At 51.4% G+C, this 13,271-nt stretch overlaps 1 protein-coding gene across 6 annotated transcripts in view; it reads left to right on the top strand.

Moving 5' to 3' along the window:
• Nucleotides 1–12,674, top strand: part of PPP1R12B (protein phosphatase 1 regulatory subunit 12B) — a 130,143-nt gene extending 117,469 nt beyond the window's left edge. For 5 of the 6 annotated variants that reach the window (XM_087762106.1, XM_087762108.1, XM_087762111.1 and 2 more), the window contains one exon: nucleotides 9,280–12,674. In XM_087762106.1, coding sequence (XP_087618232.1) covers nucleotides 9,280–9,366 — 87 coding nt within the window. In that variant the 3' untranslated portion in view covers nucleotides 9,367–12,674. Of the gene's footprint in view, nucleotides 1–5; nucleotides 74–9,279 lie in introns of all 6 variants that reach the window. The other variant, XM_087762107.1, reaches the window with a different exon arrangement.
• Nucleotides 12,675–13,271: the final 597 nt, after the last annotated feature.

Here is a 13,271-nt window from a genome sequence, read left to right as displayed (position 1 = left end):
TTCAGTGTGCTGATCCTCTGTGCTCTGAATAGTCTGCAGCCCAAGCTAAGCCGTTGTGGTTCTCTCCAGATGGGTAAGAAGACAAAGCTGGCTTTTGAGATCACGCACACTAGCCAGGAGAAAAACACAGAGCGATTGTATTTCTGTGCTCCCTTCCTAAAGCATGTTACTGGAAGGCTGGGTCAGTAAGTCAGCCTGGAATAGATTTCAGCAAAGAGGAATTTGCTTCCTGGTGAAACGTGCAGCATGGCTTACTGTCACGAGACAGCCGCCACCGACTGCTCCTTCGCGTTCTCTCTCTCGGGGCATTGCTTCGAAGGATGGTTCCCCTCCTGCCGTGGCTTGGATGCCCTGCGAGCACGGGGCTAGCGGGGAGCACTGCAGAGCGGGAAGCAGTGTGTTTTGCCGCCTAAGTACACCTAAAACTTCACGCTGATTTTGCAGCGTTCCATCATTTTACACTATATTTTAATGCTCGTATTCACAGAATGCCCCCCTTTGCTCTGTGCCCTGCGCTTTCCTTCCCTTTGAGCATGACCCAGGTGGGACCAAGCTACTTTAAGAAGGAAGGACCCCGTCTGAGAGCTGTGAGCTCTCCCAGCGCGGTGCACTGATGGAAAAGATTTCCTGCCACCCCGGAGGAGGTTCCAACTCTATGTTTCTATTTGAAGCTTCATGTATTTACCGAGCGTACGTCTTTGAAAGGACCCGTTGGCTTGTGCTGCATCTTCTGCTGCAATAAGTAGCAGAACGATTTGGTGGTGTCTTACTGTAAAGGCTCTCTTGTTCTTTCACGGAGGAGAAAATAAGTGTGGATGTGCTAGCCAGAAGGGGAAGGAGAAAGGACTCAATATGCCTAAATTCCAAATTCTTTGTTCACTGAACAGGTAGCAGCCTTTAACTCCAGAAAGACCTTCCTGTCGTTACAGAAATATGGCCTTCAAGAGAAAATGCAGACAGCAGCAGTTTGTGTTGTTTCTTCAGCTATGCAGATCACTCTGCAAACCAGCTCAGTCTGTGGAGTAAAAAGACAAATTGGTGTCCTCTAGTGGCCTGTCGCTTTTGAACATTTATATTGGTTTGGAAAGCAATTAATGACAGAAGGCGTCTGTAGGAACTGCGGGATGCATCCAAAGCACCTCTGGTTGGGGTGGTCTGGAGCTGCGGACCGATGGAAGCCAAGCTGGTGCAAAAGGAGAAGCGCTGCTGGGAGTTTGACATGTTCTTATATTGCCCCGAAGCTGCTGGTCACTGCTAACGGAGCCTGTGGTCTCGCTGAAAAGGAGCTCTCAGGGCCTCGAGCGTGGTACTCGCTCTTTGCTCTTGCTGCGTTCTTGCTGCACTGAACAACCAAAGTGGCCTTTTGTTAGGAGAATGAATAGACGTGAAAGTTGAAAATATCTCTTCTGAGGTTCTACTTTTTCACTAGTTTTTGCAAAAACGTACCTGTGTGCGCTGTGACATGTCTTTCTTGACAGCCACTCAATAAAAGGAGTAGGAAATCTCTGAAGATAAGAAAGTGGAACTGGACAGGTCCCTAAGGAAAGCACGTTCGTGTCCACTTACACCATGCCTTAAAGCGGGAGAGTCAGCCCAGCTGTGTTTACCTAGAATGAGAGAACCTCCACAGAGCGTCTGTGTTAATCCCTAGTGTGGAAGCTGAGACAGGAAAACAAATCTATTAATTCTGGTTAGACTTCCATTCCTGCTTCTTGTGCTAGCTGAGTAGCTGCCGAGCAGAATCAGAAGGAATAAGCGACTTAAGCAAATCCACCACTTTCCTTTAACATGGAGAGCAGCAAGGGGCAACATCCAAACAGGCCAGGTTATTAGCTCTCAGGTAATACTGTGGGGTTTGGGATTCTTCCCGCTGCTCTTTCAATTGAACCAGTCCAGCATGGCTCCCATCCAGGTTTTTAATCCCCGGGTGTCTGTGTCCAGCTCTGTGCATCAGATGTCCTGGCCAGGGCTTTTCCTCTTCTGGCAGCTGACTTCTGAGGAAGAGGAGGCACAGCAGTGGTCACGGGATGGTCCTGGGTTTCCGTGGCAGAAACACTTTGTACTTCAGGCTATGCTTGAGGTAACGAGCTTTGCTCCTTTCATGAGTTTCACCACTGCTAATGAAGCAATCAAGAAGTGGAGAGGAGCAGGACAAACTCAGTGATCCCAAAGAAGCCTTTGGTGCCAGAGCTGCTCCTGCAGACCTGCTCTTGCGAAGGTGACAGAGCTGTGCAGCGTTTTCCTAAGTGACTGCAGAATCTGACCGGAGATACAGCAACTTGGCTGAGGAAGGAGAAAGAAAATTAGCATTTGCACTGAATTGAATTCAATGCCAAGTGCCTGAGGTCCCAACTTAACACAGCAATTTTTCTTGAAGGTCACAGAAGCTTCTTTATTCCGTAGCAGCACTGCACCTCCTGGCTTTGTACATTGTGCATGCTTTGGGCATTTTTATTTCCCCTAGTGTTGCAGGCACAAAATCCTTTAATTGAAGGCAGGTAGAGCTGAACTGAGAAACCTGCTTTCAGTAAGCCAGGTATCAAGCAGAGTGATAAGCAATCACAGCGGTATCATCCAGATCCTGGTCTTCGCCCTTGGCTTCAGTCCCAGCTTCCCGGCCTCTGCTAGGTTTCTTGGATAAATAGAAGGCTGTCCTACCTGCAGCACACACACACTTTTACATAAGTGAGCCTTTTTATCATCTGTGGCAGCGTGCTGAGGCTGAGCCGCGTCTGATCGTGCCGTGCTGAGGTTTCATGCTGTATTGGTATGGAAAACTAAAGGTGGTCTCTAAAACGATCACCACCCTCTCTATCCTGCGTAGCGTGGCACCCCGTTTCACATAGGTTTGATGTTTTCTGCCAGCCAGGTGCTCAGCTGAGTTCCCTGTGATAAAACAGAGGATGTTTATAATCCACGATATCACCAAAAGAAACGGCTTTTCCCATATGCACCATCCTCCGGTGGCTCCCGGGTGTGCTTTATCACAGGACAGACGGGTGATGTCCGTCTGTGTCCTCACCGAGCGCAGCGGGAGTCGGCACAGCTCGGGTGGGTTAAGTGATAGATAGATGGCTGAGATCTGGGGAGTGGGGATCTGGCTGCCGAGATGTCCCTGAAGCTCTCCGGCAGTTTGTTGGCTGTAGCTCTGCCTCAGGACCTGTTGATTTATCCAGTGTCAGAGTCGCGTTGGCGTAGTCCAGCCTTGCTTGCAAGTCCTGCCTTGCTTCCATTGGTTTTGCAAGGCTTTTGGACAAAGTATCTCGATTCTTTAACGGGGAGCGGAGGGAGTGCTTTTGAGTAGGTAGAATCGAGCTGATGGATGGGGCTACACGAAATACTTCTCTTTTACACAGGAATGAGCCCTTGGACAAAATGCCCTGGGATGCAGCAGGTTCCTTGCCAACTGCAGCCAGCTCCAGGTCATGCGAGTTGGGTGGAAGTCCATGCAAGTTCTTTGTATCACCGTAGATTTGCCCGTGCTGCTTCTGGTTAAGGACAGACAGTGACCTCCCTTTGAGCGCTTTCTGCTAATTAGATGGCAGAAAGGAATCCCCTTCCCAGTAGACCCTTCCTGCTGTCTCCTCCCTGCCGTGGCAAGCTCACGAGAAGGAGGACACAGGGAAGAGCACGTTGGTTTGCAGGCAAGACAGAAGCTGCTTTGGTTCTGGGCTGGGATTTTTTCACTTGAACTTAAAACAACCCTTCTCGCCAATGCTTCCCCTCCACCTTCCCCCTGCCTGGGGTCTGTGCTCCCTCCACCGTGGAGGGGAGTTTCTCACGTGGCCCCGCTGCCCGACGAGCTGTCAGGAGGCCGGAGGGACGGGATGCTGCTCAGAAAGCACCTCTGCAGCCCTCAGCATGTTTGTACTTCGTATAAATGTCCAGCACATGGTTTTGTTTTAGCATCACCGGGAAAAATGTCGTCCTTGTAGAAATGGTGATGTCTGCATGGCTTTTACCATTTTCCCATTTTGTCTTCCTCATTGCTTTTGTGTTCTGTATCTCCCCGTTGCTGCCATACCTGTGCTAGCCCCAGCTTTGGGGCTCGATTTCTACACCGTCCTTTGCCCACCTGTTTCTTTCGTAACCAAGAATGCCATGTTTTCACGTGCCTCCTGTGTGAGATGCTGTCATTCAAACTCCTCTAGTTAAAATGAGCAGTTTAAGGTTCTGACTTGTCACCTCTGGAGATCAGAGATAAATTGAGCCCTGTAACAGAGAAGAGTTGAATCTGGGCAGGGATGAAAAACCCCCACACGCCCCAGACCTTTTGGCAGGACTGAAGCCTGAGCAGACCCAAGAGCCATCATTCAGGTGCCGCAGGGATGAGGGACGCGAGCCGACGCGGTACGTGTCTCGGTGGGCTGCAGTGACACTTTCAGGTGCCTCAGTCTGTGCCTTTAAAATCTCCCATCAAGCTCTCTTCACCCTTTGCTACACAAGACTGCTTTAGCTTTTAGGGATACACGAAGAAAAGGAGTTCTAAAGAAATTCTCAGTGGCCAGCAGTGTTTTCAAAGCCTACGTAGGTGGTAAGTCAATGGGGATAGTTCTCACAGTAGTTCCTAAGTCCAGGGGCTGTGTGCTGCTGGAGCTCACCGTCTGGGTAAACTGGGTAACCTGCAAGAGACTGTCCTGCTTTGTGGTGGGAAATGCCTTTATTTGACCTTTTTAAAGGCTTTGGGGGCCCCTGGAGAAAGGGATGGTTCCCAAAACATCCTCAGTGCGTTGTAAGGCTTTCCCCTTACGCATCTGAGCTGCTGCCCATCCAGCCCTCACTGCTACTAGTTTTTCTTTTATTCTCTTTTTTTTTCTTTTACTGCTTGTGGACTAAATTCACGTTTCTGTGCCCTTTTGTCTTCGTGGTGTGTTTTCTCTGTATTTTTCTGTCCACTCCTCTCACTCTCTGCAGAATCTCCACCAGCTCAAACAGATTCACACTCTGAGGCAGATGAATGAGCAACTGCTGGCTGAAAACAGGGCTCTGACCCGGGTCGTAGCCAGACTTTCTCTGCCTGCCAAGCCCTCCGAATCAGAGGAGCTGTAGCTGCTTTCCCGCCGGCTCATCTCGCCTCCCTCTTCCACTCTTCCAGGCAGGTCTCCCCTCCCTTGGCCGGGCTCGTCCCCCTCGCCTCCTTGCTCTGGAGGGTGTCTGGTGAAGCTTGTGGCTCAAAAGCAGCATGTGGCAAAGGATCCTCTGAAAGCCAAAAGCATGGTGTTGCTGCCCAGCTGAAGGCAGGTTCTCGCTGGAGACTCTGTTGGGTCCTGCTGACTTTCGCTCTGCTTGCAGATGATGCTGACCTCGCCGTTTTACTAACCGCCCGCAGCGGGGGGTCGCCTTGTCCCTGTGGAGGAGGTCCATGCCTCCCATCATCCGGGAGAGAAACAGGAGGACGGGCTCCCTGCCTTGATGTGAAGGCGTGGAGTTGGGTGGATGGCACTGAGATGGCTACTGAGGAGTGGCGGGTCAGCTGCTTCCCTGAGGCTTAACGCTGGCAAATGGCTTTGGGGGGCCTTCTCGGTGCCAGTGGGTTAGACATTACCTTACCTCGAAACAGGGGGTTTATGCTATGTGTCGGCTCATAATACAATTCTTTTTTAATTGGACTTAGTTCAGTGAGAAGCTGGCACCCAGAAAATAAGATTATCCAAAGTCAGAATGAACAATCTAATAAATTTCTAGGGATGTTACAAAAAGTGCACGTTTTAGACAGGAAAGTGATTTTTAGAAAACCTACAACTGGGCAGTCCTCAGCAGGTTTTCTTGGTCACTTGAGCAAAGAGAACAAGCTCCTTCCCTCATTTCAAAGAGAGTCTTGAGTTCGGTTTTTGAGCCTGAGGTCCCGGGCTGCAGCGTCCCCGCTGCCTCCGGCGGCCTGGCTGCCAGGCAGGGGACGCGATCGGAGGCCGGCCAGATGCACTTTCTTTTTTCATCTTGTGTTTTAAATTCAGTGCAGAGCAATTAGTGTTTGAAATCCAAGGACAAGCCTTCTGTAAGCTTTGCCCTCACACAACACGCAGTTAAATTCCGTCCTTTCTTGCTCCTTCATTGGCTAAAATCTGTAAATGCTTCTTTCTCAGGGCCCTGCCTGTCTTTTGCAGGTTAGTAGGGATATTCAGGCCCCTTCAGGCCGCCTTTTTTTTAAAAAAAAGGAAGAAGCAGTATGCTCTCGTGGGCTGGAAGTGGCACTAAGGTATAAAAAAATCTATTCTTAGCACACAAATTATATCAAGGATGATTAACTGTAGAAACAAGCCAACCAGGGGAATTGTGGCTTCCCCTTTCCAGGAGTCTCAGTTCAAGACCGCGCGTGTATCGCAGGGGCGGAGGGAGGGGTGTTTCGGGTTACGTGGCCCGCATGTGCCAATGGTCAGGTTAAATGATCTCACCGTTTTTCTGGTTTAAATCTGCGAAAGTATTCTCGAACCTGTCACTGACTCATTCCTTCTCCCAAGCGGTGAGTTTAAGTCATTCTCCTTCCCAACGTGCTTTGAGATCTGAGAGGGAAAATTGAGCAAAACTATTGCCAGAGTCAGGGAAATAATGTTTCACAAGCCGTAAGTCACCCATCTCTCTTCTCCTCCTAGGAAATATTCGCATTATGGCTTTCCCCCTGCTAACCCCGTCTGCTCGGACGTGCCTTGTCTCTCGTGCAGGCTGGCTGCGACGCGGGCGGACTGATCCTTCCCGGCTTGCTTATAGGTTTGCAGTGCGCTGCTGGTGCCCAAACTGGAGAAGAGCCGTGTGTCTGCAAGCCCTGCTGGCTTTTTTTCAACTCTTTTAGCATGTTGCTGGTACCTGTAAACCTTGTCTCACCGGTGTCTGTAGACATCACAGCTACGCAGTAATGTCACTGTTTTAAACTCTGACAGACTTACCACGCTCTTGCAGCAGTGGTGCTTTTCAAAGAATCTCATTTTGCAAAATCCACGTAATTTCTGAAGTGCCGCCTTCTCCAGTGTCACAGGTAACACACAGCACCGCTGCTCGCACCAGCCTCTAGCCCAAAACTCCCTTTACGCCGACGCTGCGTCGCGGTCAGCTTCGCCGTCCCCTGCGGGCTGTGCCGCACCCCTCCGTGCCATTTCCAAGGAGACATTTATAAAGCTTGGGTTTTCAGGCCCCTGCATTACCAGCCTGCTTCACGTGCCGTTTATTTTACCCAACTTGAGGCTGCTTTGCTTCGAAGGGAGGAATGCCCTTGGCCGGGGAGGAATGAAATTTTTTAAGGCTGATTTTTAGTTTTCAGAAAGCTTCACTGGAAGCTGATGGAGTGGGGTTACAGCTGGGAAACTTTTCAAGAAGCACTTGCTTTACATGTGCTTATGTTCCTTCCTTTTCAAATAAATCAACAAAGTTGCATTGAAGCATGTGTGTAAGGCACAGCCACCATCAGAGCTTCCAGTGAGCTGGAGAGCCGGGATGGTTGCTGTCTGATGTTGCTTCTGGAAACCTGTGACAGATTCTGTCTGCCAAAGCAAGTGGCAGAACTTCATATCACGACCGTATTGCAGTGATGGACACATTCAAGACTGCAAGGCCACCCCAAGCAGTGACGTAGAGGACAGGGACTGTCCATCCGCAGACCCCAGTAGGTGGTTGGGGTGTCGCAGTGCACTGGACTGGAAGGCACCGTGCTGTGTTGGGAGCGTTAGGTGAAGCTCAGGAGGAAACGGAGGAGTGCGGAGTCAGACAGCAAGTGCTCTGCCCCTTTCTCTGGGCCCCTGAGCGCTTTGGTGATGGGCGATACCTCTCATGTGGCCATGAGAAATTGCATAAGGAGTCACGACTGCTGTTCTGGTGACAGCCCTGTCATGGAGACATGCCTGTCGCACCACCGCTGGCTCCAGTGAGACACTTCAGCATCACTAGCTGAAGCTCCGGCCAGCCCATCACGCAGTTGTACCCTTTCCCCGGTATCCCGCCATGCTGCACTTTCCCCCTCCTCTCTCTCTTACAAAACCTCCCGTCTGGAGCATCCACCACCAGCGCCAGCGGGGACGGGGTCAGGCGCGTTGGGGCCAAGCATGGCTTGGCCTGACTGTGAAAGGAGGGAATTGCTCCGGCAGGAGCGGAGGGAGCTGGCGTCTGCCCCGGGAGCTGCCTGCGCTCGGTGGCGGTGGTCGTGGAGGGGCTGCAGATGAGAGGAACGGGCAGGAGGTTGTGGTGAGAGCTGAAACGCCAGCTTAGGAGGAAGGAGAAGGTTTAGTGGGAATTTTGAATTTGGGGGAATTCCTCTAAGATCCTCCTCAAGTCATTGCTGAGCTCCCACCGGTGCCGTTCACACCTGCACGTGACCCCGCTCCACCCTGGCATGTTCCAGCAGGCTCTGGGGCTGGTCCCCTCAGGGCTCCTGGCACCCGTGGTGCAAGTGTCACCTTCTGTGTCGCACCCCGAGACGGGAGCGTGGGGTCTCCTTCCAGTCCCCGAGCGGTGGGGGACGCTCCACCGAAGGTCACCCACCTGCAGGGTGGGAAGCAAGGGGAGTCGGGAGGGGTTTTTGCCAATGAGAAGTGGGCAGGTGTTGTCGAAGCTATTTCTTCTCTATTTCCAACCAAAAGCTCTCTGGCTTTTGTCTGTGTTGCGACCCTTGGTTGAGCTCCAGCCTCGAGCACTGAGGAGGTGTCTCCAGCGTCAGTATGTTCTGCCAGTCTGGCTGTGGCATGCGCGTTTGCATTAAACATCTACGGGATCCCAAGGAGATTGGGTTTATTCTGAAGAGATTGTGCAAGCCAGGCTTGGTCCAGTCCTGAGTGAGAATTTCAGACCTTTTGTTTTCCACTCTAGTCCTGGTAAAATGGAAAAAACAAATCAGAAAAAACAGCTTTATAGTTTCCTGCTGAGCCCTGTATAGCCTCTGGGAACAGGTTTGGGATGACACAGCTCAGAAATGGTTCCTGCCCTCCCAGCCTGGTCCCGTGCTGAGGCCGCGGCATCGCTTCTCACCACGGCCTTTCCCAGCTCCAGGGGCTCCCTGGCTCTTTGCTGTGCTCAGTCCCCTCTCGACCCCTCCACACCTGGTGCCCAGTTTGTAAAAATCCTGGAGATGTTACAGAGAAATTATCAATATTAAAAGTGCGCTGGGTGGAGGGTGTCCAGGAAGGCAAGCTCGGCACGCTGCTGCGGCACATCAGCGGTGAGAAGGACACAAGCTGAGCATCCAGCTGCCGCCCTGGCCGCAGGGCTGCCACGTCCCCGCTGTTCCCTCTGAGCCACAGGGCTTCTCCAGCCGGCAGCGCCGCGCCGTAACCCCGCCTCGTCTTTGTCTCTCTGCAGATTTTGACAGAGCTGAAGTCGGACAACCAAAGGCTGAAGGATGAGAACGGAGCCCTCATTCGTGTCATCAGCAAGCTCTCCAAATAGGAAGCCTGAGCAAAGGCAGGACGAAGAGGGGTGCCCTACACGAGCTGCCAACCCCGCCGCCAAGCCCTATCCCCCTCTTTTCCTCCTGTCAAAAGTACAGCAAGCATTTCAGCCGTGGGATCAATCTGCCACACCTGCCTTGCCCTGCCCTTTGCTGTACATTCCCTTTCTGCCCTTATTTCCCCCACAACACACACCCCTGCCATTTTATTATTTTTAATTTAAGCATGTTGTGGTATCTCGGACATTTTATTCAAGGAAGAAGAGAAACGTGAGGACTGGGTTTGAGCTGCCAAAATGTCTTCTTCCAGAAGCCCAGTATTTGGTGTTGGACTCCGATCTGGAGTAGGTAGCTCCTACTTTAAAAAGTGACGCCTAAAGAACTAATCCAGCACATCCAAGCCCTTTACAGGTGGGAAATGTGAACGTGGGCTGGGACTCAGAGACTGCACGTCAGCCCACCCGAGATGGGGGACTCTGGTGGAAATGTGATGCTGTGAAAGCCACCAGGGCTGATTTCTGTAACAGGCTGACGACAGCTGCTTTGCACAGAGACCTTCTTCTTTTGCCCCGGTAGACTGAGTCTTATCAATATAAGATTTCAAACCTGTTCAGTAACGTCAGCGCTGGCTCTCGGCGTCAGACCCCTTACCCCTCACCCCACCTTTCCTCCGCAGCCTGGGTGATTTGGTATCACGTATCCTTCCAGAGCTCCTGTCTCAGTAGCATCTGCTAATTGCATCTGGACTCTTCCTCCTCGGGATAGGACGTATTGCAGATACTTGCCAAGCTTTCTGAAGGACAAGCTTGAACCCCTAGAGATCCTCTGCTGCTTTCACATGCAGGTGAGCGTGAATCACCTTGCCTACACCAGAAACCAGCCCCTGCCTCCTAACAGCCATCTGGGACGTTTTCCTGTTACCTTCATGAAGGCAGAGCCCTGTAGAGGAGTCTGGGCTGGTATCTCAGGTGCCTTGCTTTGATTTGCAGCAGGAGGCTGACCAAGTGAAAGGCAGCGCTGGTTGGTTTGTAGAGAGGGGGAATGCCAGAGTCCAGTCCCACCCATCTGTTGGTGAAGCAGCTGGGTTTCAAGGCAGAGGAGCATGAAGCAGCGATCACTCGTCCTCCCGCATGCCTTGGAAAGGTGTAGGTGTGTTGGTGTCAGAGGGACAAGGAGCTGCCCTTGGGCGTGCTGGTAACTGTATCGCTAGGATGAAAGTCTTTTAGTCTGTCAAAAGCTTGCAATAAGCCTTGACCTTGAAGGAAACCTCAAAAAAACCCAACTCTTTAATGTTACACATACTCAGAACAGTTTGAAATTGTTCTCTCTATGGGCATTTAGACAGTGGCTCCTCTACGTGCTGTGTGATTTTGATGATAGCAGCAGTAACCTGTCATCAGATCTGTTGAGCTTCCCCGTTCTCTCGAACGATACCTTCCCTCTCAGAGACTTCTTGCTGTATCCAAACCACTTTCCCATCTACATCCTTCCATCCTTGTCCTTCCATTCCCTTTGTCCTTTGATTTCCCTGCTCCGTCTGGCTGAGAGTTGGAGTCTCGGTCATTGAACTTGGAGGTTGCCATGAAGAAGTTCTACCCACGTTCCTGGCCACCTCTGCTGACTGGGGGCTCGCGGCTCCCACGGGCTGGTGGGACTCTTTCCGCTATGAGAGAGATAGATGAGATACTTGAAAATGAGCATAATTCTTGAGCTTGCTCAACAGGGTAAAATTTATCTCTGTCAGCCAAGCCTGGGCTTTTTGGAACCTTTTGCTGGTTATTGCTTCAGAAAGCGTGTTTATTTTCCTCTCCCTTGGGTTTTTTTCTTTTTTTTTTTTCCCCTAATTCTCCATTTTTTCCCCTTCCCCTCCCCGTCCTGCCTGTTTCCACCTCTCTAGCTCTTCTTCGAGCTGCCGTTTTTTTCCCAGGCAGCTCTAGACAGAGGTTCCTCTTCCACCGCTCCTCAGCCAGCGGAGTTACGTGTCCACGGCACGAGATGCCGTGTCTCCTGGTACACTGCGGCCCTTCCTCTGCTGCTGCGCTTTGGGGAGGAAGAGACCAAAGCTGGTAACGGCATCAGGGTTTCTGCAGAGCACTGCCTAAGCCAGGCATCCTTTTTATATTACTTTATTTTAACCCTGCTATATTTAACAGCTTTAAGTCTTGAGATCCGGTCAATGCTTTTTCTGCACGCCGTTCCCTCTTGGTGCACTCTTTATGTGAGTAGTTCTGCGGCTCTTGATGTTTTTTCTCTTGGTGACCCACTCCTCGCTTCAGACTTGGGCTCTCCCAGCTCTAAACAGGAGTCCAGTCCCTTCTGTGCCACGCGGAGAGGAAGATACTCGCCTGCTGGGGCTGCCGGCGGCCGGCGCAGCGCTGGCGTGCCAACGCGCGCATCTCAGGTTGTGCGTCCCAGCAGGACGAGGGACGAGATTTCAGACTAAAGATCCTGTTCTTCTCACGAGGCAGGTTCCTGGCAGCGCGAAGAAGCCTGGTATCTGTTTTAGGGAGAGGGTTCAACCCAATCTGACAAATCCAGCCTGTGCTGACGTTTTGCCCCTTCCTACCAGGACGCTCATTGCGTTTTATCCTAAGGAACGGTATGCAAAGGGTGCGGAAGGCTTCATTCCTCCGCGTGGCACCTTGCAAAGCCAAACCACTTCAGCTGAAGTGTCTGCTTAGCACTGGATTATCCCCTGAACTCTGACGAGGGTAGAGGACCCCCCAACGGTTCAGTCTTGCTGACTAGCCAAAGCTGTGAGTATTTCGTGATCACGATGCAACTGCAAACCAAATTCTTGAGAATGAATTTTTTTTGGTCTCACTTAATGCCTGACATAACCAGTGCACTGAGGAGGTGCCGCTAGGACACCTTGCACTCTGCGCTTGGGACAGAGTGCAAAGCAAGCAGTTTTTAAAACTGATCCCTATTTGAACCAGAGCATTTGCCAGACGTGATCTCCACTGGAGAACACAACGCTTTTTTTCTAAGCAATTGCTTGGGGTGAATTCATTTTTATTGCTTGGGGTGAACCCGCCTATTGTGGCTGCGAGTTTGATGATGGCTCTTTGTAAATAAACTCCTTGGAGAAGCAGGACTAGCTGACGAGATGGGGAGAGAATGTATTTTTATGCAACTTTTGAGTGGCCTTTCAAACCCTGAGATGAATGATTTGTTTTACTGGTTGTTGTTATATAGTATTATAAGTATTATGTGTTTGAAAGTTTGGGAATAATATTCACATCTATGATGCTTGTAAACACAACAGTATTTATAAATTAATAAAATAAGAGTTGATAAAAGAGAAGCTTTGACTTTGCTTCCATCTTTCTGGAGCTGCAAGTCATTTAGTGCCCTGTTTCTCCCCAGATTTCCGTAGCACGACGGTGTCAATGGTCCGTAAAAGCAGAAATGCTCTGCAGCTGCGTACCTGCTGCAGCTACAGCAGGGGACAGGCAACGCTCCCCTGCGTGCCTGAGCCGGGAGGGCTCAAACGAAGGAACCGTGGGTGCCCGTCCCTGAAAGCCCCCCACCAGCCGGGAAGGCGAAGGGACAGGGCCCCATCTGATGCCTCTGAGCCGCACCGGGGCTCAGGCCCACCTCCCCCCGTGCCAAGCCCTGTCTGTGCTCTGCTCAGGAGCTCGGTCGGGACAAACCCGTAGCAAAGGCACGGGCGCTGGTGCCTCGTCTGGGAGCCTTCGTCCTGAGTGAGGTTTCTACAAACCTCTGCGTATTTTAGTCTTCGGGGGTGGTTACTGGGGCTTGAGCTCTTCCCCCTGGGCTTAGGGGCAGCCGGCACCTCTGCAAAGCAGGGCAGGACCTAAACATGGACATACGGACCAAACGGTAGGGGGTGGGGACCTTTGATATCTCCCCACCTGCACCCCACGTCTGGGCCAGCCAT

Source organism: Nipponia nippon, unplaced genomic scaffold, assembly GCF_047370975.1.
Source record: "Nipponia nippon isolate SJK-2023a ecotype South Korea unplaced genomic scaffold, ASM4737097v1 scaffold_25, whole genome shotgun sequence".
In the NCBI taxonomy this organism is placed as follows: domain Eukaryota; kingdom Metazoa; phylum Chordata; class Aves; order Pelecaniformes; family Threskiornithidae; genus Nipponia; species Nipponia nippon.
This window is presented reverse-complemented; position numbering and strand designations above follow the sequence as displayed.